The sequence below is a fragment of the Dasypus novemcinctus genome, chromosome 7, assembly GCF_030445035.2.
Source record: "Dasypus novemcinctus isolate mDasNov1 chromosome 7, mDasNov1.1.hap2, whole genome shotgun sequence".
Taxonomy (NCBI): Eukaryota; Metazoa; Chordata; class Mammalia; order Cingulata; family Dasypodidae; genus Dasypus; species Dasypus novemcinctus.
Window position 1 is genome coordinate 69,705,043 of NC_080679.1, and position 24,123 is coordinate 69,729,165.

At 37.4% G+C, this 24,123-nt stretch overlaps 1 protein-coding gene across 6 annotated transcripts in view; it reads right to left on the reverse strand.

The window, feature by feature from the left end:
* OSBPL6 (oxysterol binding protein like 6) overlaps positions 1–24,123 on the reverse strand; it is a 236,892-nt gene that overhangs the window by 80,555 nt on the left and 132,214 nt on the right. For all 6 annotated transcript variants that reach the window (XM_058300587.1, XM_058300586.1, XM_058300583.1 and 3 more), the window contains exons 3-4: positions 20,007–20,108; positions 11,825–12,070 (exon numbers count right to left, since the gene is read on the reverse strand). In XM_058300587.1, coding sequence (XP_058156570.1) covers positions 11,825–11,926 — 102 coding nt within the window. In that variant the 5' untranslated portion in view covers positions 11,927–12,070; positions 20,007–20,108. The remainder of the gene's footprint in view (positions 1–11,824; positions 12,071–20,006; positions 20,109–24,123) is intronic.

A 24,123-nucleotide genomic window follows, 5' to 3' on the forward strand; every position in this document is an offset into this window, starting at 1 on the left:
ACATGGCCATCATGTTACCCAGTCAACCCAGTATCCATATTCAGCACCTCCTTGTGATCAGAGAATGAGAATTTACTAAGAAAGCTAAAGAGTGAGCAGAGAGAGGCCCTAGTTACACGCCAGTGGGAAATCAACAGCAGCAGATGGCAACACAGACCCTGGGCCCTTCTAAATGCCTGCAGCAAAGGATGTGCAGGGACTTGCCTACGTAATAATTTCCATTAGGGAATTTTTCAAAAGCATAAAATATTAAAATCACTAAAGCCAGAAGTCCACAGCTAAAGTGGTAATTTCCTACTTCCTCTCCAGTAACAATTATCTTGCCCTCACTGAAAGATGGCAGAATTGAAGTGATGATAAATCCCCACATAAGCATCACTGAATGAATGAAAGTAGGAAATTTTATAAACAGTGACCAGAGAAAGTCCATATAGCACACCTGAGAATGTCTGAGTTAGAGAAAAGCAATGTCATCACAGTCTTGACTCTTTTTGCACTGCAATATGAAAGCCATTATGAGCCGATAGCTTTGGCCCCATATTGAACTGGTCTGTTTTCAAGAACCCTGTATTATAAGAAATACTATTTGAACCCATCAAATTGTCCATTTATAACCAAGAGCAGTTCTGCAATCTTGACTGTGAAGTAGTAAAAGGCTTAGGAATAAACAACTTTTTAATTCCCATGGTTGCCTTAATATAGGAATAGAACCAGTTCTTACTGATGAATTTGCACCTCATTCTGAACTCTCAGCTCTCACAAACAATTAACAAAACTACTGGTAACCCCAGTAACAGGAATAAAAGCATATGATGATCATACCTCACAATAAACAGCAATTACAAAAATACAGCAAATAAAGTGGTCAAATGCTCAGCCATTTCAAGAGCAAAGGGTCTGGAGTGTGTGGAGGTAATCAAAAAGGCAGGATAACAGTTCCATGTGGCTTAAAAAGAACACTAAAATTAATTTGTAATTCACTGTAAGACTATTAATATTATTCAGAACTGACACAGGTTCTCGGTATAATAATCACTCACATGATTTTGCTAACAGTATGAGTTTTAAAAATCCCATATACAACATTTTACATTTATGTATGAATATTTGAGCCAGAGATTTGCACTGTTTTGATCACTCTTGTAAATTCTGAGCATGTATGTCTGTAATATGACTGTATATACTCAACAAATATTTGCTGAATAAATATCTGCCATAATATATATAGCATCTAAGTTCCCACTTTCCAGCAAAAATGATTAAATTACCATGAGATAAATATAAATATAGGTAGTAAAAAGAGCAAAAAGTGGCCTTAGTTCCTGACTTAGCACTTCAAAATCCATTTTAACAAACTTGCTCCAAGTTTCTTACATGGCATATCCTTCATGTTCATTTAATTTTTATCTTATATTTATGCAATTAAAGCTTAATGATTTTATTAAAATAGTTAACACTTTCATGTATTTACTAATCCAAAATACTGTTTTCAAAGCTTTATTTGTGTGTATGTGTATATATAAAGACTCACAAAAATATGATCTTTAAAATAATATAAATTTATGATTAGAGACACAATACACATTCATTGCAAAAATTTGGGAGGAAAACAGAAAAGAAAAGAAGAACATAACCAGCTACAACCAGCAAGAAACTCTTTCAATAATTTAGTATAATTTCTTAGCTTTTTTTCAATGCATATGTACATTCAATTAAAAAAAAAATTGGAATTACACTGTATTTTCAATTCAATAACCTGCTTTTTTCAATGAGCAATATATAATTTTCCTACAGCAGTAAATAGTCTTCAGAAGCATTTTTAGCAGGTGTGGAATATTCCACTGTATGATTATGACTTAAGTTACTTAAATAATTCCTGTTGTTGAATATTAGACTTTTTTATTTTTTTACTACTACAAAACACTATGCTAAACATCTTTGCACAGAAATCTTTACATATATCTTTATTTTATTTCCTTAGGATACATTTTTTAGCAGTTGATTTATTGGATCATATGGTATGAACCTTTTTTTAAAAAGATTTATTTTATTTATTTACGTTCTCCCTACCCACTCATTGTTTGGCATTTGTTATATCTGTTCATCTTCTTTGTTTCTTTAGGAAGTACCAGGAACTGAACCCAGGATCTCTGATATGGGAGGGAGGCACCTAATCTCTTGAGCCACCTCTGTTTCCTGCTTTGTTGTAGCTCTCATTGTGTTTTTCTTCGTGTCTCTTGTTGCATCAAATTGCCGTGCCTGCCGGTAACATCAGCTCATTATCTTGCTTGTCTTCCTTAGGTGGCACTGGGCACCTCCACTCCCTACTTTGTTGTGGTTCTCATTATGTTTTTCTTCTTGTGTCTCTTGCTGTGTCAGCTTGCTGCACTGCCCATCGTGCCAGCTTGCTGTCTTCTTTAGGAGGCACCAGGAACTGAACCAGGGGTCTCCCATTGGTAGGTGGGAGCTCAACCACTTGGTATGAACTTTTAAAGACTTTAGATACATATTGCTAAATTTCTCCCAGAAAAACAGTATCAACCTGCTTTCCAGTAGTGCAGAAGGGTGTCCATTTCCCTGAAACCTCACCAACACTGCTTAAGATAATTTTTACAAAATCAACTCAATTAGGATTTGACGTCAAGAAGTCTGGCATTTGAACTATAAAATATACAGTACATATGGGGCTTTCCTTTACCTTTGTCCCAGTATTTTACTTACAACCAAATATAGTTATAATGGATGCTAGGCAAAGGGATGGTAAAATTTTCAATTTGCCCATGTTAAACACCAAATAAGGCAGTTTTATAGACTTACAGTCCTTCAGGATGTTTTTATAGTCTAAGGAAACACCTAACATATATTCTGTAAGAGCAATGATTTCCAAACCTGGGCAAACAGCAGCCTCCTGGGGAAGCTTCTGTAAAGGACAGATCCCTGGGCCTCTTCCCTGACCTACTGAATGGACCCTCTGGGGTTCATTAACTGACAATACTGTGGCCTTATCTGTGTGGTGGTATGCTGACAGGCCCAAAAGTCAGTGTTAATCTTGGATCTGACAAAAGAATTTGCTCCTCTAAAAATGCTATCCAAATCCAGCCATTTCAAGGCAATGAGAGATAACCTCTTAAGTGAGAAATTGATAAGGCAGGCCTAGAGAACTGGAGAGTTCTGGCAAGCACATAGGGAAAGCAGCAAGCAAATTCTTACCCAAGTAATGTCAGGTACTGAATCATTTGTGGAAATGGGCATCTGAGTGTCAGGTGGCAAATTGCTTTTCAGTGGTCTCAATTTCAGCACTTTGGATATGCATCAAACACATTCTGTAAATACCAAATTATGGTGACAGTGATCTTCAAATGGCAGGGCAGTAAGAAAATGGTGGGGTTGTTCAATTCTTTTAATTGAAAAGTCTAACAGAAATTTTTGACCAATCAATCAAATGACTGAAACTTCTGATCACAAAAGTGAAATGTACGGTGAAAATACAGAAAATAGAGAAAAGCATTAAAAACATAAGAGTCACTATGATACCACTACTCAATGGTAATAACTATTAACACTTTGGTCTAAGTACCATTTGCTCTATCATGAGGACAGATACCACTACGAAAGGAAAAAACGAGGAGGCAACACATAACTCAAAAATGATGGACAAGAATGATGTATACAACCTAATCTCAAATGTTTAGGAAAATAGATGAATACAGAGAGATAAATTAGATAGATGAATGGATGGATGGATAGATATATAGATGGAGAGAGAGAGAGAAAGAAAGAAGATGGATGAACAGATGGTAGAATGATGGATGGATGGGCAGATAGGTAGATGAATAGATAGAATGACACAGCAAATGTGACAAAAAGTTAAAAGTTGGTGGACCTGGGAATTTGGGTGGGTAGTATGTTGGAGTTTTCTGATGGGTTTTGTATTATTTTTACAACTATCCTGTAAATCTGACATTATTTCAAAATAACAAGTTTATGTATTAAAAAAGATTGAAAATGCTATCTTATAAACTTTACTAGAGAAGTCTCTTCCCCTGGACATTCAGCTTATCAAGTGTTTTACAACAAGACAAAGAGTAAAGTGTTCAAAAGCAGGGACTCTAAAACTAGGCTTCCAAGAGCAAATCTTGCCTTAGCTGCTCATTAGTTGAAGGCAAGTTATTTCACCACTTTATGCCATAGTTTAGTTATCTGAAAAATGGGGATAAAAATAGTTCCAACCTTCCACAGTGAGAACTCAGGAAATTATTAGCTGTTGTTAGTGTTTTTCTCTTAGTTTATTCACTAACTTTGTAAAATATTTAGACTTTCCAGAATATAGAGTTTACAAATGCATCTAAATCACAAAAGTTGGTCATAGCCTATGTTTTTGCAAGGAAATATTATTTTACTATTGATATTGGTCTTAAGACATAAAAAGTTGTTTCCGTGGGATGGTGGGAATCTTGCAAAAAGCTAAATTGAAATTGGCAACAACTCAAAGTTTATATATTCCTAGTACCAATAGCTTATTTACCAGCACTGATCTACTGAGGATGCTTGGAAGATTTTCATATCAGTTTAGTATTTTTCTCTGAACTGAGAGCTCAGGTTCAGGGTCATCCTGCAAATCTCTGGGTCCACTGGAATTCTACGCAGAGCTTGGCATTTTCTATTCAGATACCGGCAGATTTCAAGTTACATGCTATTTTACTAATAAAACTGGAGATTATTTAAATAGGAGTTTAGGCATCAAATCAGGAATACTTCAGTTTTTCCCTCCAAAAATTAGAAAATTACATTTTTCACAACTCAAAGATAGAAATAGATTTAGTATTTAGATGACATAGACACTGTATATCAAAGCAGGAATTTGGTTATTTCATTTAACAAAGTCATTTGAAGATGCTTCGGAGGTTCAATTGGAGGAGACATATTTCACTTCTGCCCATGTAAATACTGGGAGACATTTTTATCAGGCTGTTAGTCTAAGAAGACAACTTTTTATGAAAATTCTATATATAAAGTATAGACATTGATGAGGAACATTTTTACTTTCTGGTTTTCTAGACACCTTCTTCACTTAGAGTGAAAGCTACACATACAGCAGATGCTGCTGATGTCAGAACTGGGCAGTCACATAATCCATCCATGGTTACATGAATCCCATTACATTACTGCAGGCATCACACTTAACATGCCATCAGTGGACACATTAACTGAATGGGCCACTGTTGGCTTTGAAATATATTGTTGATAACATGGAGGGAAATGTTTTGGGGGCCCATATAATTGTAATCTTCTATAGCTGCTAAGGATTGACCATGATACTGAATATAGCTTTTATAAAAACAAGCAAGATCACCTACCAGTCTCTTATGACTTATTTCCAATTTGTTTTTCTTAAAAAAGTTCTCTATTCTATGATCTCTGAACCTCAGCAAACTATAAGAGTGATTGATACTTTTTCTTTGATTTCATTAAACAAAAAAGATTTGACTCATTTAAAAATTTGCAATGTCTAACACAGTAAGGCTACAATGATTCACTCTAATAAGACACTATAAACTGGTAAGGGTTTATTTCTAAACCCAAAGTTCTTATAGCCATACTGTCTGATTTTCTGAAGCAATTTGTGAGTAATGCAAATGCAGTTGGGTAAGGGCATGCTAAGTTAACAGCTCCAAAAAGACATTTTTGGTTCTACAAATACAAATTCTTGGGCTGGTCCCAGAACTACTGAAACTGTTTCTACAAGGTTATCTCAGATATGCATATTTTCAAAAGTTCTCTAGTATATATAATCATAAGGAGAATTATGAAAACAAACAAATTTCAGTTGATCACGCCCTTAGCAAGACTATTACATAATGCCATCATAAAGCAAGCACTATGAGGCAATAAAGAATATCATCTATGTCCTATGGAATTCTGTGTTTCAAATAGATATTGTGTTTTGAAACAGATACCTTCCACTCTGGAACATCTGTACAGAAAACTCCCAACTTTTTTGCTTTTTTCTGACACCATTTCCTTTATAAGTCTCGAGCAGAAGCCATTTATTCCAAAATTGGTCCACTTTCAGGAGCAAGTGGGAAGGTCCTCACTCTCCTAGCTTCCTTTTCCCACCTTTGCCTGTGCCACTTCTACTCTCAAAATCCATTCTCTCTGTGAGACTTGGAACTCCCAAATATACCACTGTCTATCCTTGTTATTATCTAGTGACCTCATTATCCCACCACAGCTAACCTGGTTCACAATCTTCCTTTCCACACCATCTCTTCATTCAAACATGTAATGGGCCATACCATACATGAGGTATTGTGCTGGGTGCTGCGGATACATTATTGAACAAAAGAGAACCCCAACTTTCAAGGAGCTTATACTCCAGGATTAGGAAATAGAGGAAAGGTATACAGATATAAATATAAATAAATACACATCATGCCAGCTGATGATTAGTGCTTTGAAGAAAAATAAAACCAGCTAAGTGGAGACTGAGTGACAAGGATATGCAGGGAAGGGCAGAGAAGGCTTTCCCAAAAGAATGAATTTGAAAACTGGGTCAAGTGTGTGAGCAAGTCAAGATGATACCCAGAGGAAAGGCATGCTAGGCTGAGAGGACCACAATTAACGTGCCAGGGAGAGTTAAGTGAAGGGGAGTGAGGTGGGAAATGGGATCAAAGAGGGAGACAAAATTATATTATGAATGACCTTGTAGGCAACAGCCAGCAATTCAGATTTTATTTGGGAAGGCAGTGGTAGACTTCAAATAGAGGAGAATAAAAATCTGACTTAAGTTTTGAAGGAATCACTTCGCTCTGTAAAGAAGGACCTGTATGTCAGGCAAGGGTAGAAATAGGGACACGAAAACAGTGGCAATATTCCAAGTGAGAAATGATGGCTTAGATCAGGAAAGGGACGGAGGAGGAAGTACACAGTGGTCAGGTGCTCCGTATGTTCTGAAGGCAGAACCAACAGGATTTGCTAATGACTTGGAAACTAGGAAAGAGAAGAAAGAGAGAAGTCGAGAATGACTCCTGGATTTTTGGCCTCAAGGTGTTGGTGTTTACTGAGAGATTTGAGAGAGAAATTAAGAGTTCAATTGAAGACAGGTTAAGTTTGAGATGTTTTTTCAGCACTGAAGTGGGCATCACCCTTGGTAACTTAAACATTACTATGGTTGGCCTACTGACATTTAGGATTGCGATTTGCAAATTTAAATGTTCTCAGGGGCAGGGCAGGCAACATAAGCAAATTCTAAAATACAACAGGGAATGGTGGAGACTTGGCTGAGAGAAAATAAATGGCCCAACTAAAGCGAAAGCCAGTACTGAGCCCCACTTTAGTGGTGCCATGTGCAATCTAGGCCCAGTGTTACTAGGTCTTCTGATTTTTTAATATAAGGAAGACCTGGATGGTTAAACAACTGACTCTTGGCAGAAAAAAAAAGTTCTACAATTTACTAAATTCTGCAAGTGCTGGGTTAATATAGTTCTTACTACAGGACTTATCATGTCCTCAATTAATGTATACTGTGAAACAGATACTGTGTTAAGGATTCCTCTACCTCACTTGACAGTACATGCAGGATCTTCACAGGACAAGCATTTCTTGGCACGTACTTCGGGAAATGCTGGTTTATGTGTAAGTCCTCAATGTCTAATCAACCTCTTCACTCCCTCTTTGGGAATTTTAGGATGTAAATTTCTTGCAGCTTATGAGTCAGAGTTGATTTCACATACACATAAAGCCAATTTTGCTAAATGTCTTAACATCAAACATCAGGCTTGAATGAAACATAAATGGCACAATTACTAAAGTCCTCAAACTTGTCAAACACTAAGTGGAGTCCTGACCCTCTCGTTGGTGAAGAAACGTCAGTGAAATTACAGGGGCACTGAATCACTTTTTTCCCAGCTAGTCCCTCTCCTTCACCTGACGTGCTACATAATTTAGTGACAGGAAGGACAGCCAAATATAACTATGTACTTGGAAGAAGCTCTTTATTTAATATGAGGAATACAGAACGGAGAAGATAAATCTGGAATGGAAAATTTGTTTTGAAAATAAAAAACTAATATTGTTACAAGTCTTTAAAATTATCCTCTAGAACATATTAAAAACATTTGAGGTGCAAGGCTTGTCTCTGAAGAATTAAGAGTGCATGGTCTCTTATGTATGGGAGGGGAAGCATAGAGAGATTGAGAAGTGATTATTAGGGGGTAGAGCTTTTTTGGTCTGGCTTATTATTATTATTGGAATAATGAAAATGCTCTAATAATTACTAAAGTGACAAATGCACAACTATGTGATTATACCAAATAAGATTTATTGCACACCTTCAGTGGACTGTATGCTTTACTAATATGTATCAATAAAACTAATTTAAAAAAAGAGTGTATGTTTAAAAGAGCTTACAATACAGTTGGGGAGATGAGTATATACAAAGATAAACAACATAAAAATGTCAAATACTGTCAAAAACTTCTATGAAAGTTTAGAGACTAAAGAGGGTTATATGAGTTTTAGTAGCCAATGGAAATGTCACATGGGCTGGTCCTTGAAACAAAAGCAGTCCTCCAGGTGAATGGAGGGTTGTGAAATTCCATCCAGGAAAGGCAAGAGCAGAGGTGGAGACCAGGCAGTTTTAGGTACCAAGAGTAGACAAGATTGTACAGGTTGGGAGGATAATGGACAGAGACTAGACCAGATTGTGTGGGTCACTAGATACCAAGTAAAGAAATCTGGACTTCATTGTATTGTTAATAGATGAACCTGCCATATTAAGCCATATGTTCAATCTCATGTTCAATCTGGTAATGCCATGAGAGAGATGGTGAGGCAAGGGCACTCTACAGGAACTCTTTGATGGGATGCACATCTGGATTATGGAACTGACAATGGGAACAGGAAGAAAGGGATGAATGAGACTGATATGATGAAGAGGAAAATAATCAACGGGAGTTGTTAACCTATTGCATGTGGGAAAAGCAAAGGAGAAATGCACGGCTTTAACCTGAGTGCCTGAGACAATGAATATCCCAAAAGTAAACTGGTATATCCATACTGATTTGAAGTGAGAGTGATTCATTCAAGTAGAAATGCCCAATCATTTAATTAGAGACCTGGGACTAGAACACAAGATGGAAAGAGAAATGAAGGGTATTAAGGTACAAGTGTGTTCTCAGCTATGAGCCGAGATCAATTTGAGAGAGACAGGACTGGAGTTTGCCATTTGATACCATCCATATAGATGCCAGGGTCAAAGCAGGAGAATGGACAGGATTCAGCAAAGACTCATTTATCACACTTTCCATCCCTCCACTTTAAAAGGGACACTATTAAAACAATCAGTCACCACACAAAAATAAATGCACACGAAAACACTGAGTATGGCTCAAAATTTCTGCTATTTGTAAGTTAATACTGTATTTTAGGTATGCTTGTGATAGGCAAGGAAAATTGTTCTTCTTTATTCTTCACTCCCTTGAGGGAGATGGACAGGCACGGAACAGAAAGCAGGAAGGAATTGGCAGAGAAAGTATTTTGGAGTGTTTTCACCAGCTGAGATTATAGTAGGAATGAAAGTAAACTCTCTTCTTAAAGAACAATAACCATTGAGACAGTGCCTCTTACTTTTCTAGAATTCATTATCAATTTACAGAATGCTACTTTCATTCTCATCATAAAACTTTTCATTCGCCAGTCAGCTAAGAATCACACATTCCACCGTCAGGCTCCATCTCTGGCTGACTAGGGTCTCAGTTTTCCTCTGCTGTTTTGTACGCTGGTCCCTGAGCTCAGGTGCAACAGGCAGATCAACAATGCATGACATATGTTTCCACAGCAGCCATCAGTCATGTCCATTTGCCATAATTCTCTAGGGTGAGCTGGGTCAATCCCTAGAGATCGACCCACAGCAGCCGGGAAGGCCATACTGCTTAAAATGTCTCTCAATTTAAATGTCCAGAGAAGAGAGCAGGGAGAAGGCATGGCAAGAAAGGACAGAGGGGCAGGTGAAAAGTAGAATGAATCTGCAACCCTAGAAAGCATCTGGAATGCAGTAGTTATTTAATATTAAACTGTTTCCAGTCATGGCACTCTTACTTTCTTTGACTCCACAAAAGCAATACAAAATACATCTGCGTGTAAATGAACAGAATATGGGCATCTTCTTTATCTCTTTAACAAGACACCAATGTAAAAAATTCTCCAAGACCAGTAATGAAAATATCTGCCTTAGGATCTGTGAAAGATATCCATGTAAGGAATCAGATTCTTACAGATTTCCATAGAATTTCTTGCTAGAAATGGAAGGAATAGTGGGAGGGTTTCTAGACTGTGGGTGCCCTAAAGAACATTCGGAGTAGTGCACTCCCACTATCCAGAAGAATGAATTCTCAGCTGGAACTGGCTGCCACTGGCTGCCACAATACCCAAGTCTATACAATTAACTGATGTACATTCTTCTGGAAACTAGGCAATAGACTTTGAGCACATAAAATGGGGGTGGGGGGGAAACGGACTTGGCCCAGTGGTTAGGGCGTCCGTCTACCACATGGGAGGTCCGCCGTTCAAACCCCGGGCCTCCTTGACCTGTGTGGAGCTGGCCCATGTGCAGTGCTGATGCGCGCAAGGAGTGCCCTGCCATGCAGGGGTGTCCCCCACATAGGGGAGCCCCACGCGCAAGGAGTGCGCCCAGTAAGGAGAGCCGCCCAGCGCGAAAGAAAGTGCAGCCTGCCCAGGAATGGTGCCGCCCACACTTCCCGTGCCGCTAAAGACAACAGAAGGGGACAAAGAAACAAGACGCAGCAAATAGACACAGAGAACAGACAACCGGGGTGGGGGTGGGGGATTAAATAAATAAATCTTAAAAAAAAAAGTTTATTAAAAAAAATGGGGGTGGGAGGGTGGGGTTGTGTATGTGCAGACTTCAAGAATGTTTATGAACTTAAGGTCCCCAAATGGAAAGTTTCCATAAAAAGTTAGGAACATCTAACTTATTGTTAGATGTAAGCAGATGTAACACCTGCTTATAGTGAATTTCAAGTTACACAACAAAATTCCTACCACAAGATAATTTTACACAGCAAAATAATCATACTCAAGACATATGCTGAACAAAACAACCATATGTTTTAACAAAGAAGAGTGTTCATATGATGGATCTTCATCTAATTCCAGCAGCAGAAGAGCCACTAAGGTAGTAATGAAGGAGCTCTGTAAACAAAAACAATTCAAGGAATTGGCTTAAATGGTACAATGGATGCTCTCTACCATAATTATCCAACGACGACTTACTTTTTCTATTGATTTTTCCATTGACTCTAAACATTGCCTCGGTTCTCACTGCTCTAAAGTCCCTGATATGACAATTTTATTTGTATCCTAATTCTTGAATCTGGATGTTAGTTACCATGTTCTAACTAGAACCAAACAGAATTGAGCACTTGGCAGGCTTGTCAGTGACTTTAAGAAAAACTTCTTTGCTCGTTCCTGGATCCTTTTACCATCTCACAAATGAATACAGGAAAAGCAAAATGTTCAAGTCGCTGATGCTGGCTATCCCCTCCACGTACAGACAGTGAGAACACTGCAGAGCTTCTCCTAGCCCCCTTTCTGTAGTCTGCACTCTAAAAAGGACCCTAAACAACAGAAAAGCAAGAGTAAGGTCTTGGTGATGTTGTTGGTTAGGTTTAGAGAAAAGAATGAGATTTCCTGCAGAATAGAAGATACCTTAACAAAATATCAAAATTAAGTAGCAATCCCATCGTATTATATCGGTACTGTAATTAGTTAAAACAACAACATGTACTTTATGCTCTTCTCTTACCTGCCTACTGTCCCTTTGGGAGGACGTTGAAGAGGAGGCACTTCTATGGGTTGGAGTGGATGTTTTATGAGCAGGGGATATACCCTTCTCATCTGAACTCATAGTTGCAGTTAGAGTCTAGTTACAAGAACTTAAAAGCATCCCAGTCTTGCTGCGAACTCACAAAGATGATTTTTCAGCTTTATTCCATTTCATCAGTCAGGTTTGACTAGAAAATGAGGCAAATTTTGAGGATGTCCAAAACACCTAAAAGTAAAACAAACAAAAACACCTTGTGCAATTAAAAAAAATCAAAAGATCAATATATACTTTATATTATAATTACATTATATATTCTTATAAGAGTTCAGTATATATTTGTTTTCAGTTTAGTATACATACATCACATGTCTGATGGGTTAAATTCAGCATAAGGCAGTTAGTCAAAGAAGGGTTAATGCTTTATGTTAATGTATTAGGAGCATGATGTGGTCCAGTCTTTTGTGAAGGATCAAGGGACACTCACATTCACAGTTATTTGTACTTGAAAACTACCACATGCCTACGCCAGATCCTGAACTCAAAAAAGCAGGCTCACAAGCATATACTGATTGACATGCATGTCCTAGAAAAGAAATAATTAGAGTTGCTTCGCTGATATCCAGCCAGGAGCCACTTCATTTTTCATGTGGATTTATTTAAGGAAGGTTTGCATTGTTCCTACTGAGGTTAAAAGCCTGTATCCAGGAGAAACATTCTTAAATTGGCCCTCTAGCCCACAAATGCAACATGGGTATACTTAAAAAAAATATTAAGCACAATGGTGTAAGATCAAAAGCTTAAAAAGTAACCTGCATGTCTCTGAACAAAAAGTTAGACCACTAAGGTAAACTTTATTCTCTTCTAAGAAGGTGGAAAGCCAAGTTCTTACCCCCATTTTAATGGTAATATTCCTTAAAGGAAGCACTGAACATTTGTGCAGGTCCTTTCCCTTTTTGGGAAAGAAAGCTGCTGCGGATGAACAGAAATCAACCTTTAAGCCAAAGAGAAATGAGACCTGAACTCTTTAGCCCTGTGAATCATTTCTAGATGTGGGGAGGAGGGAGAGGTAGGGTAAAAGATGTTCCTACGACAGCACTGCCATTCACTGAGAGAGGACTGGTCAAAGGAAATCCAGAACTGAGAGGAAGGTCATGGGAATGGCTTTAGGCATCCTGAGTTTGAGGTATTACTGAGGCATTCAAATGAAGACACTTAGAAAATGTCAGTCTGGAGAAGAGAGAAGTTTAGATTGGATCAGATACAAATGTGTGATAGATTTTATAAATAATACAAACCTAATGAGTGAGTTATGTATAGGTCATGTAAAATCTGCCATAAACTAAATTTTATACAGGCCTACCAATATTTATAGTTTAACATTTGCACAGTTGTTAGTGGATCATGTGACCCCGAATATGATCATGACGATTTTGATGGTCTCCTTGATGTGGGCTATGGGTGGAAGGCTCTTTGTCTCTTCAGAGATAACTAAGCTGTTTAACTTGTGAGTGTAGAACAGTAAGAGGCTGCAGTCCTGCCTTTAGGGACTATGGCAGCGGCTCCAGTCCCAGGAAATGTTTAACAATGCAAGGGCTATAAACTTTAAGTATTTAGGGAAAATGCAAAAAGTAAATATGCTAAAAGCTTATCTAGAATGTCTAGAGTCCATGCTAAAAGCTTACCTAAGATGTGGAAGAGATATATGCTAATTGAAGCCTATTGAGAACTGAAACAAAAAGACCATTTAGCCTTTCCTCTCTGTATAAAAGACGTTTGAAAATCTTGTCCAGGGCTCCGGATTCAAACTGAAAGCTCCCGAGTCTGGCCGGCCGTCAATAAACCATTTTTCCTTCTCAAAATCATTCCTGAGTCCTGGCCTCTCTATACTCAAATAATTAAACTTCTCTTAAATTCCACAACATTTTTGGCGACTCCGCCGGGACTATAAATGAAGGCCAGAGACGGTAGCATTTTGCTGCCCCTTCCAAATCCCCAAGGAAGCCAGGAGGACTCGGGTGAACCCCAAATCTGGGCGCCCCTAGATTAAATTTAATCCAGAAAAGATGTGGGCTCCACCAGAATCTTCCCGACAAAAATCGAGGGCAATGGAAGGTCTGAAGAGAAGGATTCTGGGAACGAAAAAGAACTCCGAACATGGAAGAAGGTAAGACTCCCCGGGTGAGCACAGTCTGGAAGGCCCTAGCTTTAAATGCTAGGAAGGGGAGGCTGATCACCTCCCGAGAGAACCCTAGTAGCCCCAGAAGGCTGGGGGGAAGCCGTTCTCTCTAGGCTTGGGAAAAGGAAAAAAACCGGGGAAAAGCCCTGGTGTTTTGGGTTTGTCTAACTGCATGTTAGAATCTGGTACTGGTCTTATATCCACTAAAGGAGTGGAGTCTCGATTTTAATAGGAAGGGCTATTTATAGGTTCAAGTCCTAATGTCCTGGAAATTGATCTAGATTAAGGGAAACAAAACTTGGTTACAGGAAAATGGATCGGCTTTTCTGGTGGAGCTTGGTCTGGGTGTAAAGTTTAAACAGTAGAAAAGTCTAGCTGAAATCTTTTGTTATAGTGCTAATTTGTGAATAAATTCGCTTTATACCAAATGTTAAGTGTTCTGAGGTTTGTGATGGCTGTGGGGGCAGCCATGGTGAAAATAAATATATAAACTTGTGGCTCAGTTTAGTGACCTTTGTGCTTCTGTCTGTGTCAGCTCAAGGCTAGTGTTGGAGTTGTGTCCTTATGTAAAGTGGAATTACAGCTGAGCTGGAGCCCTCCCTTGCCATTGGCAAGGGGGTGAAATGATTCTGGGGCAAAAGCTGAGGAGTCTGGATGTTTGCGAAGTCTAGATGTTTGTGCATGCTCTCCTGTCTTGTCTCTGGTCTGGCCCTTTGCCGGGGCTTGGAGGCCATCTGTATCCGCGCCAAGCACCCAAGTTTGTTGGAAATGTCCCAGTCAGGGCGGCTAGGTTCCTGGGAGAGTTGCCAAATTTGAGTAAGTTCTGTCTGCCCATTTTAGCTGAAAGCTAGAAAGCGAAGAGCGGCTTGCCCCTTTCCAGTGAGTCCACCCTTCTATTCATAAGCCGCATTCCTGTTTGTTGTGCACCCGACTGCCTGAAAGGGGGGGAAGTGAAGGAGGTAAAAAGCAGAATCAGAATAAATGCAGTAAAGTTCCCTCCTTAGGGTGTCAAAGCCAAAATACGTTTGCATTCTGCTCAGGTTCTTAAAAAGTATTGTAGTAACCTTAAGTAAGAGAACGTGTTCTGTGAAGGTAAACTTTGTCTTAAGAGTATAAATAATTATAAAAGTTTTACAAAGCATTGTTTAAGGTATTTAAGTAGCTAATTGCAAAAAGTCATTATTTAACAAAACTAAATTGATAATAATAATAATAAAAGGCAATTTTATAACAAACTTATTCAGCAGCCAATCTCCCCTGCCAACTTGCTTCCAAAAAAAACTGTTTCTGGTATTACATGCTACTAAGTATTTAAAGTAAAGAAAAGTTCATTATTTTAACAAACTTGTTTAGTATTAATGGCAATTATATGTTGTAAGAAGTTTGCCTGGTAACTTAGTATGTAGGATATATGGAATGTGTTTTTATTGTTAAAGAAACAGAAGATGATTTTGTCCTAAGATAAAATGATTGATTATTGGAAAAAGTAGAGTGTGGGACAGAACCTAAATGAATACTGAAAGTGTAAAAAGTTTGTAGAAGGAAAATTTTTATGATTAAAATTGAATAAAATCAATATACAAAAAAAATCTTTTATCAATAGTTTCTTATGCTTTAACCTCATCATTTCCTCAGTGTTTAAAAAAGAGTCTTACCTCTTTTAAAAGAACATTTATGTTCTAGAAATCAAATCCTGAAAAGTAGTTTTTTATTTCAAACTAACTGCAAGAGATTCATTCTTTTACTTTAAAAAAAAATTAAAGTAATAAGTTCATTTAATATGTTATAAGTCGAATGAAAGGTATTTAAAAGTGTTATAAAATTAATAAGTTTTCAAAAAAAATTAATAAAACTGTAACTAAGAGTTAAAATCATTTATAAATGCATTTATGTTATAACACAGTAGAAAAGTAATAACTGAAATTATAGCTAGGTGAATTTAGCTTAAAATTATTAAGTGTAAACTCTAAACTAACCTTTCCTTTGTTTATAGTTACTTCAAAGCTAACCTCACCCTTTGCCTTTGCCTATAGTTATTTCATAATTGAGAAGAGCTGGGACATCACTGTCTCCTCTCCTAGTATTAGTAACCCTTTCTCTCATGAATTCAAGTGTAAACTAAATAAATTGCTGCCTGATAAAATAAAGTTAAATGACCACTGGAGTTTTATTATCTCCAAAATCAAAAAGGGGAGTGGAGAGGGAGAAGTCTCCTGCCTTGACAGTCAGTGATCCTAAGAGTGGCAATTCATGAGAGAAAGCAATCTGTCTCCCTGAGGCATCAAACAGCCTCAGTAAATATATATAAAATTAATCTTGTTGCTTAGCCAAAATTCTGCTAATTTCAAATAAAATATAAAGTTCTAAAACAAAATAGTGCTAAGGCATTGAAAACATTTTAGTTATTACAATCCATTAAGTAAAAAAAAAAATTCTTGTAGTAAACTGCGTGGTCATAGTGCAAATTAAAAAGAGTTTCAAAAGTCTTTAAAATGTTTTGCAGTCACACTTGTTTTGTAAAAATTAAAAATTTAAAGTAACTAAAGTCATGTTGTTGTGTCAAACTATTCATGTCTGCCTATTTGCTCAAATTGTTAAAGTTAAATATGCAGTTATAAGTAATATATATTTCGGGACCCCAAATTAAGCTAAACAGTATATAAAATAATGCAAATTATAAATAATATCAATAAGTTTTGTTTCTGTGTCTTAACTCTTTGTGTTAAAACCTAGTAGTCAGTATGCATGTGTTTTAAAACCTGGTAGTCAGTTATGCTTTTAAATTAATAATTTTCATAACTTAAAGAAAAAAAGTTTTTAGCTTCCTGTAAGAGAAAAAGAAAACATTCCTTGCATAAACTATTATGGTTTCAATTTTATTTAACTTGAGTGTAATCTCCCATAGTTAATTTATAAACTAAATTAACATTATGTACAAAATCTTTAGAGTAATGAAAATTGTAAGTTCACATTAGTAAAATTAAGCTAAAAGAAAAAAATTGTAGATATGCTCTCAAATAAAGAGTAAAATTCTTTAGTAATTGTAATTTAATAAGTTTATTTAAACATGAGGTGTCTAGTCAATGCGGTTATAGTCAATTATAAAGAGTTTGTAAAACATCCTCAAACTAAAAATGTTTAAATAGTTCTAGTTCTAGAAAAGTAATTGTTAACTAAAACTTAGATTAGTTATTAGTAGCAGAAATAACTTCATGATAATAAACCTGTCTGAAAGCCACTGCAAAGTACACATTTAAGTAAATAGTAATAAAAAGTTATCTTGATTATATTAGAAGTCTTCTGTTTTCATTTTAACAATGAAAAATAATATTTTTCCTCTATTACTAAAGTAAAGTACCTACTGTTATCTTCATAATAAAATTGTGTAAGTAAACAGTCATTTAATATATGATGTGTTGCAGTAAATTGTTTAAAATATATATATAAACAAAGAATAAACGTTAACATTATCAAACTCTTGTGCATTCGAACCAGGACTTGTATACATTACAGGTGGCCTCTCCATGTGAGTTATTGGCTAGGCTGGTCACTGACCCCTCAATTAAAAATATGTGCTATATCAGTCTCTGGTTCTGCTCCTGAAGTCGATAGAAACTATATTGCAGTTTCAAGCTCCTGCAGCCAATAATGACTCGGTACAGCCAAGTGTACAATAGATATTGCCTCCAGACTGGCACTGTTCCATGGTGCCAGAGAGCACTATGCACCAGGCTAGTAAAATACTAGAAAATCTCTCTAAGATGAAAGATGCTGCAACTTGCTCACTGCGTTGAAAAACATGCTAAGTGGAGCCATGATACCAGGATACTGTAAGTAAAACTTAAACGCAATTAGCATTATGGCCTGCTCTCATGGAAAGATAACATGTAAAGTATTACAAACCTGAAACTCAAAACTAATAATTGCAACTCTGAATCCTTATGCATTAAGTAATACATTAGTTAATATTAAGTGCTGTACTTTTATCCTGTACTAAATATATGCCTAATAATTGTAATGTTATCTTTTCTATTTTAGATCAAGTGCAGAAGTATATTAAACATGTTAAATTCCTGGTAAAATCATTTTCTAAACAGTTAATAACATGTCTATAGAATAAGGTAGCAGTCTCAGCCAGTCTCAGTCAACTTCTATATTCTGCTGTACTCTGCTGTGTAGCAAAAGTGAAGCTTGCTTGCTAATAGTGAGTCACCTATTAAACAAGTCAAAATTGCTAGAAATTGTACAATGAAAACCAAGGTGTAAAAATCTTTATTCTGTAGTTCTGATCACTCCCACAGGTGAAGACTAAGACTATTTCCAAATTAGTGTTCTAATCCTGAGTGAAGCCAGTTGCCCAAGGAGTGCCAGTTCACCAGGAGCATCTAACAGAGCAAATGAGTGTCAATCATTGAACAGCTTAGAATGTGTCTTCATACAAAGCTAAGTGTCTGTTGCAATTTCTCTCTAAAGATGGATAACTTAAAAAAGAATATATATGCTGTTCCCACCAGCTTTTAAAGAATGCCATCTTTATAGGCACCTAACCTTGTCTACCTCTGTAATCCAATGTGTCCTCTTTTAAAAACAAGTATTCCAAATTTTTAATTAAGTTTGTTTCTTTCAGAGTGAACATCTTATTAACCATATGAAAACTTCATCCAACTTCGTACAAAATGCCAGATCCATCTTCCTCCAGTTAGAATAAATTAAAGAGTTTTACACCTTATTAAGCAATGACTACAGCCCATGGCCAGCAAGAAGCAGTTACAGAAAAGAAATCGTCTCCCTTCAGCACCCCTTTTAAATTAAAGGTGTAAACTCTTTAAGAGTAAAATAAAAGTAATAGATGGATCTGGAACCTGACTGGAAATCCACGTAAGTGCCAGTAGCAGCAGAATAACTGCAAGAGGCCCCTGCCCAAGATTCTGCTGTCCAGAATGAAAAGTTCTAAACTTCTAAAAACAGTCCTGGATGCTGTACTAAAAACTGATAAATAATTAATCAAAACAACAAACAGCCATCCACCTCATAGCTCCAACAATAATTATGCCAAAGCTTAGCAAGTTAAACTTTGGCAGAAAAAGGGGAATGATGTGGGCTATGGGTGGAAGGCTCTTTGTCTCTTCAGAGATAACTAAGCTGTTTAACTTGTGAGTGTAGAACAGTAAGAGGCTGCAGTCCTGCCTTTAGGGACTGTGGCAGCGGCTCCAGTCCCAGGAAACTCCAGTCCCAGGAAACGTTTAACAATGCAAGGGCTATAAACTTTAAGTATTTAGGGAAAATGCAAAAAGTAAATATGCTAAAAGCTTATCTAGAATGTCTAGAGTCCATGCTAAAAGCTTACCTAAGATGTGGAAGAGATATATGCTAATTGAAGCCTATTGAGAACTGAAACAAAAAGACCATTTGGCCTTTCCTCTCTGTATAAAAGACGTTTGAAAATCTTGTCCAGGGCTCAGGATTCAAACTGAAAGCTCCCGAGTCCGGCCGGCCGTCAATAAACCATTTTTCCTTCTCAAAATCATTCCTGAGTCCTGGCCTCTCTATACTCAAATAATTAAACTTCTCTTAAATTCCACAACATCCTGGCTATAAAACATATTTTTAAAATCCCAGTAACTACAACAGAAGTTGTCATAAACTGGGAAAATTAGAGCCTAGTGAAAATAATTTAAAATCCTTTCTTAAGATTTCAAATCCAGTGTTACCCTGGGAAAAATAAAAGCCATTTATTCTAAAACTGGAAGGCTTTCTCTTGAAACAAAACCAGTCTTTAGGCAAATCGAAATGCAAAGAGCTGTAGGGCTCTTTTGTTGGCCAGACATGAGGTTTTATTTAGGATTGGCAAAAGCTATTAACAAATGATACATGATAGATAATCATCTAATCCTTTTGTTTCATGAAGGCAGTCCAATAAGTGTGAGTAAAGTTTCTGAAGCCAAGCTCTGCTGCCAGCAATCAGAAAGTAAGAACAGTGCTCACCTCCTTAATTTGAAGTACTTTGTTTTCTGGTCCAAGATGTTTTACAAGTAGATCCTGACTCTGGAGCCAAAGTACGGGAGCTTGTGATGTGCTCAAGTGTCCCTGAGGGATGAGAATGAGACAACCACTCATTAAACTGTTATCCATTAGGAAGTAAATTCAACCCAATCAACACTGAGGGACAACATTTCCTCTTTTGGACATTTTCCCCCCCAACAGCATTCAACTGTATTTTCCTCATTAACACCAAACTAACACCTTAGGTTTAGTTTTAATTTAAAATGAGATTTACAGGGTAACCTGTAATGATGAAAAGGCAACATTTCAGATTAATTATAATTACGACTATGTTGAATAATAAAAAAAAATGAAGAAAAGATGAGTAAGAGAATTTAGTTCATTCCAAGAATTGTTTTGTGAGGTTATTGTTGTTGTTTCTATTAATTATTGGTCTTTTTATTTTAAACAAAGGGTTCAAGCAGCTAATATAAGTTTGAAGATGTCCTTTAAAGATCCTGCAAACCTTAATTATAATTCCAAACCTGATTATCAATCAAGTGTTTGATCACTTGCTATTTCAGAAGACATTACAAAAGTAAGAGTGCGTAAGCTCTGTTGCTAGTTCCATCTACTTATTTCTTATTCCTAGAGAGTAAGAATTGCTGTGATATTTACTTTATCTCTATTGAAATGCGTTTTTAAAAAATAACCTAAACAATATTCTAAACCAAAGAAAGACCATAGATTTCAAAGTCAACATTAACAGTAATTATACTCAAGAACAGTAGTATACCTAAAAATAACAGCAATATGACAGCTGAACACCTCATTTTCTGTCTCACTCATCCTTTACATGAGTGGGATCACTACTCTTGTTGCTAAGTGCTATAACATTTGCATTTACACCAAGTGACATAAAATCAAGAGTTATGACCCAGGGACAAAACTAAAGCAAAAGGTGATAAGGAAGACTTCCAGAAAAAGCTTTCTGTTTATAGCCACCACAAATTTTCTGTATCCAGAAAAGATATTTGAAATTGGGGATTACCTGATATTGACCATCATGAGCTTACAGAAAACGAGTGTAAAGACTTTTGTTTTATTCACTACTGAATCATCAGAGCCTCAAACAGTCCCTCATTATAATAGGCACTCAATAGTGAAAAAGCAAGTGAATGAATGAATAACTTTATGAGGCAATTCCACACATAACATTTCAAAACACTGCAAGGTTAGCATATCAGATATTATTATGTACATTCCACAGATAAGGAATCTGGGGCACATCCCTGATTATCAGTCACTGATTTCAGGGCCTTCCTTGGGCTTGATGCTAAGGTTACAGAGAAAAAGGAGTACCAGATGCTTATATTAAATACCACCACAAACACACAATCAGCCAAATTCAAAGTGTGGAAGACTCTCCATGGCAGAAGACATGTTTTCTTAAACACAATGTGAGAGACAAAGGGAAGAGAAGCTGTTGTAGAATAAGAGACAAGAGACTGACAACCAAATACCATAGGTGGACCTTGCTTGGATCGTGTTTCAAATCAGTCACTGTAAAAAGGATTTATTGAGGTCCCTGATGAAAAGTAGGTATCAGATGATAATAAGGACTTGTTAATTTTATTGTATGTGAAAATGGTATTGTGGTTATGTTTTTTAAAATCCTTATCTGTTAGAAATATATACTTAAGTACTGGCAGGTGAATTGATACAGCCTCTGCAATTTGCTTTGAAATATTTTTTAGGATGTGTAAAAGAGGGTTTGGTTACATATTCTCTCTACTTTGTGTATGTTTGAAACTTTCCATAAAAATTAAAAAAGAAAAAAAAGAAAAAGCAAACAATTGTGACTAATAAAAGCTTACAATCTAGGTGGGAAGAAAGTCTACTAAAATGCCATTCAAGAAGTGCTATGAAATGGTCCCTAGTGGAGCAGCGGCAGTCCCCCAGGTGCAACGGTAAGAACCAGGAAGGAATGAGGGTCCAACAGTGAGCCCCTGATACTAATGACTATGTTTGTGAGCCTATACGCCTGAAATAAGAACAAGGCCTAGAGCAGCACTTTGCTGGGAGTTTCCTCCTGACAGCCTTCATTGAGCCTTACTCAAATGTGGCCAGTCTCGAAGCCAAACTCAGCATGTAGATGCAGTGCATTCCCCCCAGCATGGGACATGACACCCGGGGATGAGCCTCCCTGGCACCGAGGGATCACTACCAAATACCAGCTGATGATGCAACTAGAAAATGACCTTGAATTAAAGGTTCAATGCGGACCAGCAGAATATCCCTGTCTACATATATTAACAGGAGTTTAAAATGCTGTTTGACCTAATGTAAGGGGGAAATGGAAAAAGAAATGAGTTTATATGGCTATGACTCTCTGAAAAAGAGTCTGGAGGTTGTCAGAAGGATTGCCCTTATGCACGACTGAGCAGAGTCTCAGAGACAGATAAAGTAGATACAACCCCAGGTACTGGTTCTTTTGAGGGCTAAAGAGACCCACGGGTTCTATGGTCATGGCAGATGGGGTTCACTGCCATGTCAGTTGGCCCTTCTTTGGAGCTGGTGTTTCTGCATGATGGAGCTGGACTCACATGGGATCTCTTGTCACAAGACTTTCATGCTACTTTACTGGAATTGTAGTTGGTGCTGGGGTTTAAGATATATCTAGGGGATTTGAATCTCTGGACTGACAATATGATAGCCACGCCCTGAACCTCAACAGACTTCAACTCCTACACTCTGATTTATTGGACTTACCCCACTCAGCTAACATGGAGTTGAAGAAGGTCAACCACCACACCATGGAGCCTAGAGTGCCTACAACTGAAAGCAGGAGGATTGCATCCAGTATCCATGTGGAATTTAAGCCCCCTCTTGACATAGAAGTGAAATGGACACAACCAATCCAATGTCCACAGAGAAAATGTGGCATTGGTGTGGGGAAAGTGGTCATGGTGGCTGCTGGGTGCGGGGAATGGGAGGAAGAGATGAGATGTGGAGGCGTTTTCGGGACTTGGAGTTGTCCTGGGTGGTGCTTCACGGACAATTACGGGACACTGTAGATCCCCCCAGGGCCCACTGGATGGAACATGGGAGAGTATGGGCTATGATGTGGACCACTGACCATGAGGTGCAGCGATGCCCAGAGATGTACTTACGAAATGCAATGGATGTGTCATGATGATGGGAGAGAGTGTTGCTGTGGGGGGAGTGGGAGGTGGGGGCGGTGGGGTTGAATGGGGCTTCATATTTTTTTAATGTAATATTTTTTAAAAAATGAATTAAAAAAAAATATATATATATATTAAAAAAAAAAAAAAAAGGAAGTGCTATGAAAAAAGCAGCAGAAAGTGCTGCGGAATATAGAGGATACTCATTAGTCTGGTGGCGCCAGAATGGAAATGAGGTAGAAGTTCAGTCTGTCATAATAAAAAATGAGGTTATTTAAACACATTATTTAAACCTATAGGGTAGTGTACATTTCAAAGATGGCACACATATCAAAGATAATTTTTTTTAGGAGGTACCAGGGATTGAACCCAGGACTTCAAACATAGGAAGGAGGTGCTCAACCACTGAGCTACACTCATTTCTCTCAAAGATGATTTTTAATAATGCTCAGGTTGAAGGCCACCACCACCACCATTCAATCTCTCAGTACTTTCCCCAGCTGCAGTTACTGCTATAAAACCCTCAGGAGAGGAGAGACAGCTACACACAATACCACCCTCCGGATTCTCTGAGAAAATCCCCATAATTATATCTTTGAGTAGGGCACATTCCAAGCAGGCCACTGAAAACTGTTGCAATGTATGCAGGAATTGCAGCGTGAGGATAGTATGGACTCAGTGACAACATCATCCTGTGCCAGGCACTCTGCTAATGCCATGGAATATAAGACAGCTTCTTCTTCTATGTCTAATGAGTGCTCCAGGGAGCATTTAATTTTTAGTCCTTCATCCTTGCACTAAATGAAATTGATGAGTGGGCGAAAATAATAACAGCCTGACCACATTTTACACTGTGGAATCTTCAGACAGTGATAGCAGATTAATTTCCATTGTATAAATTTTCTTACAGTAAAAATTCAAATACTAAGTTGTCT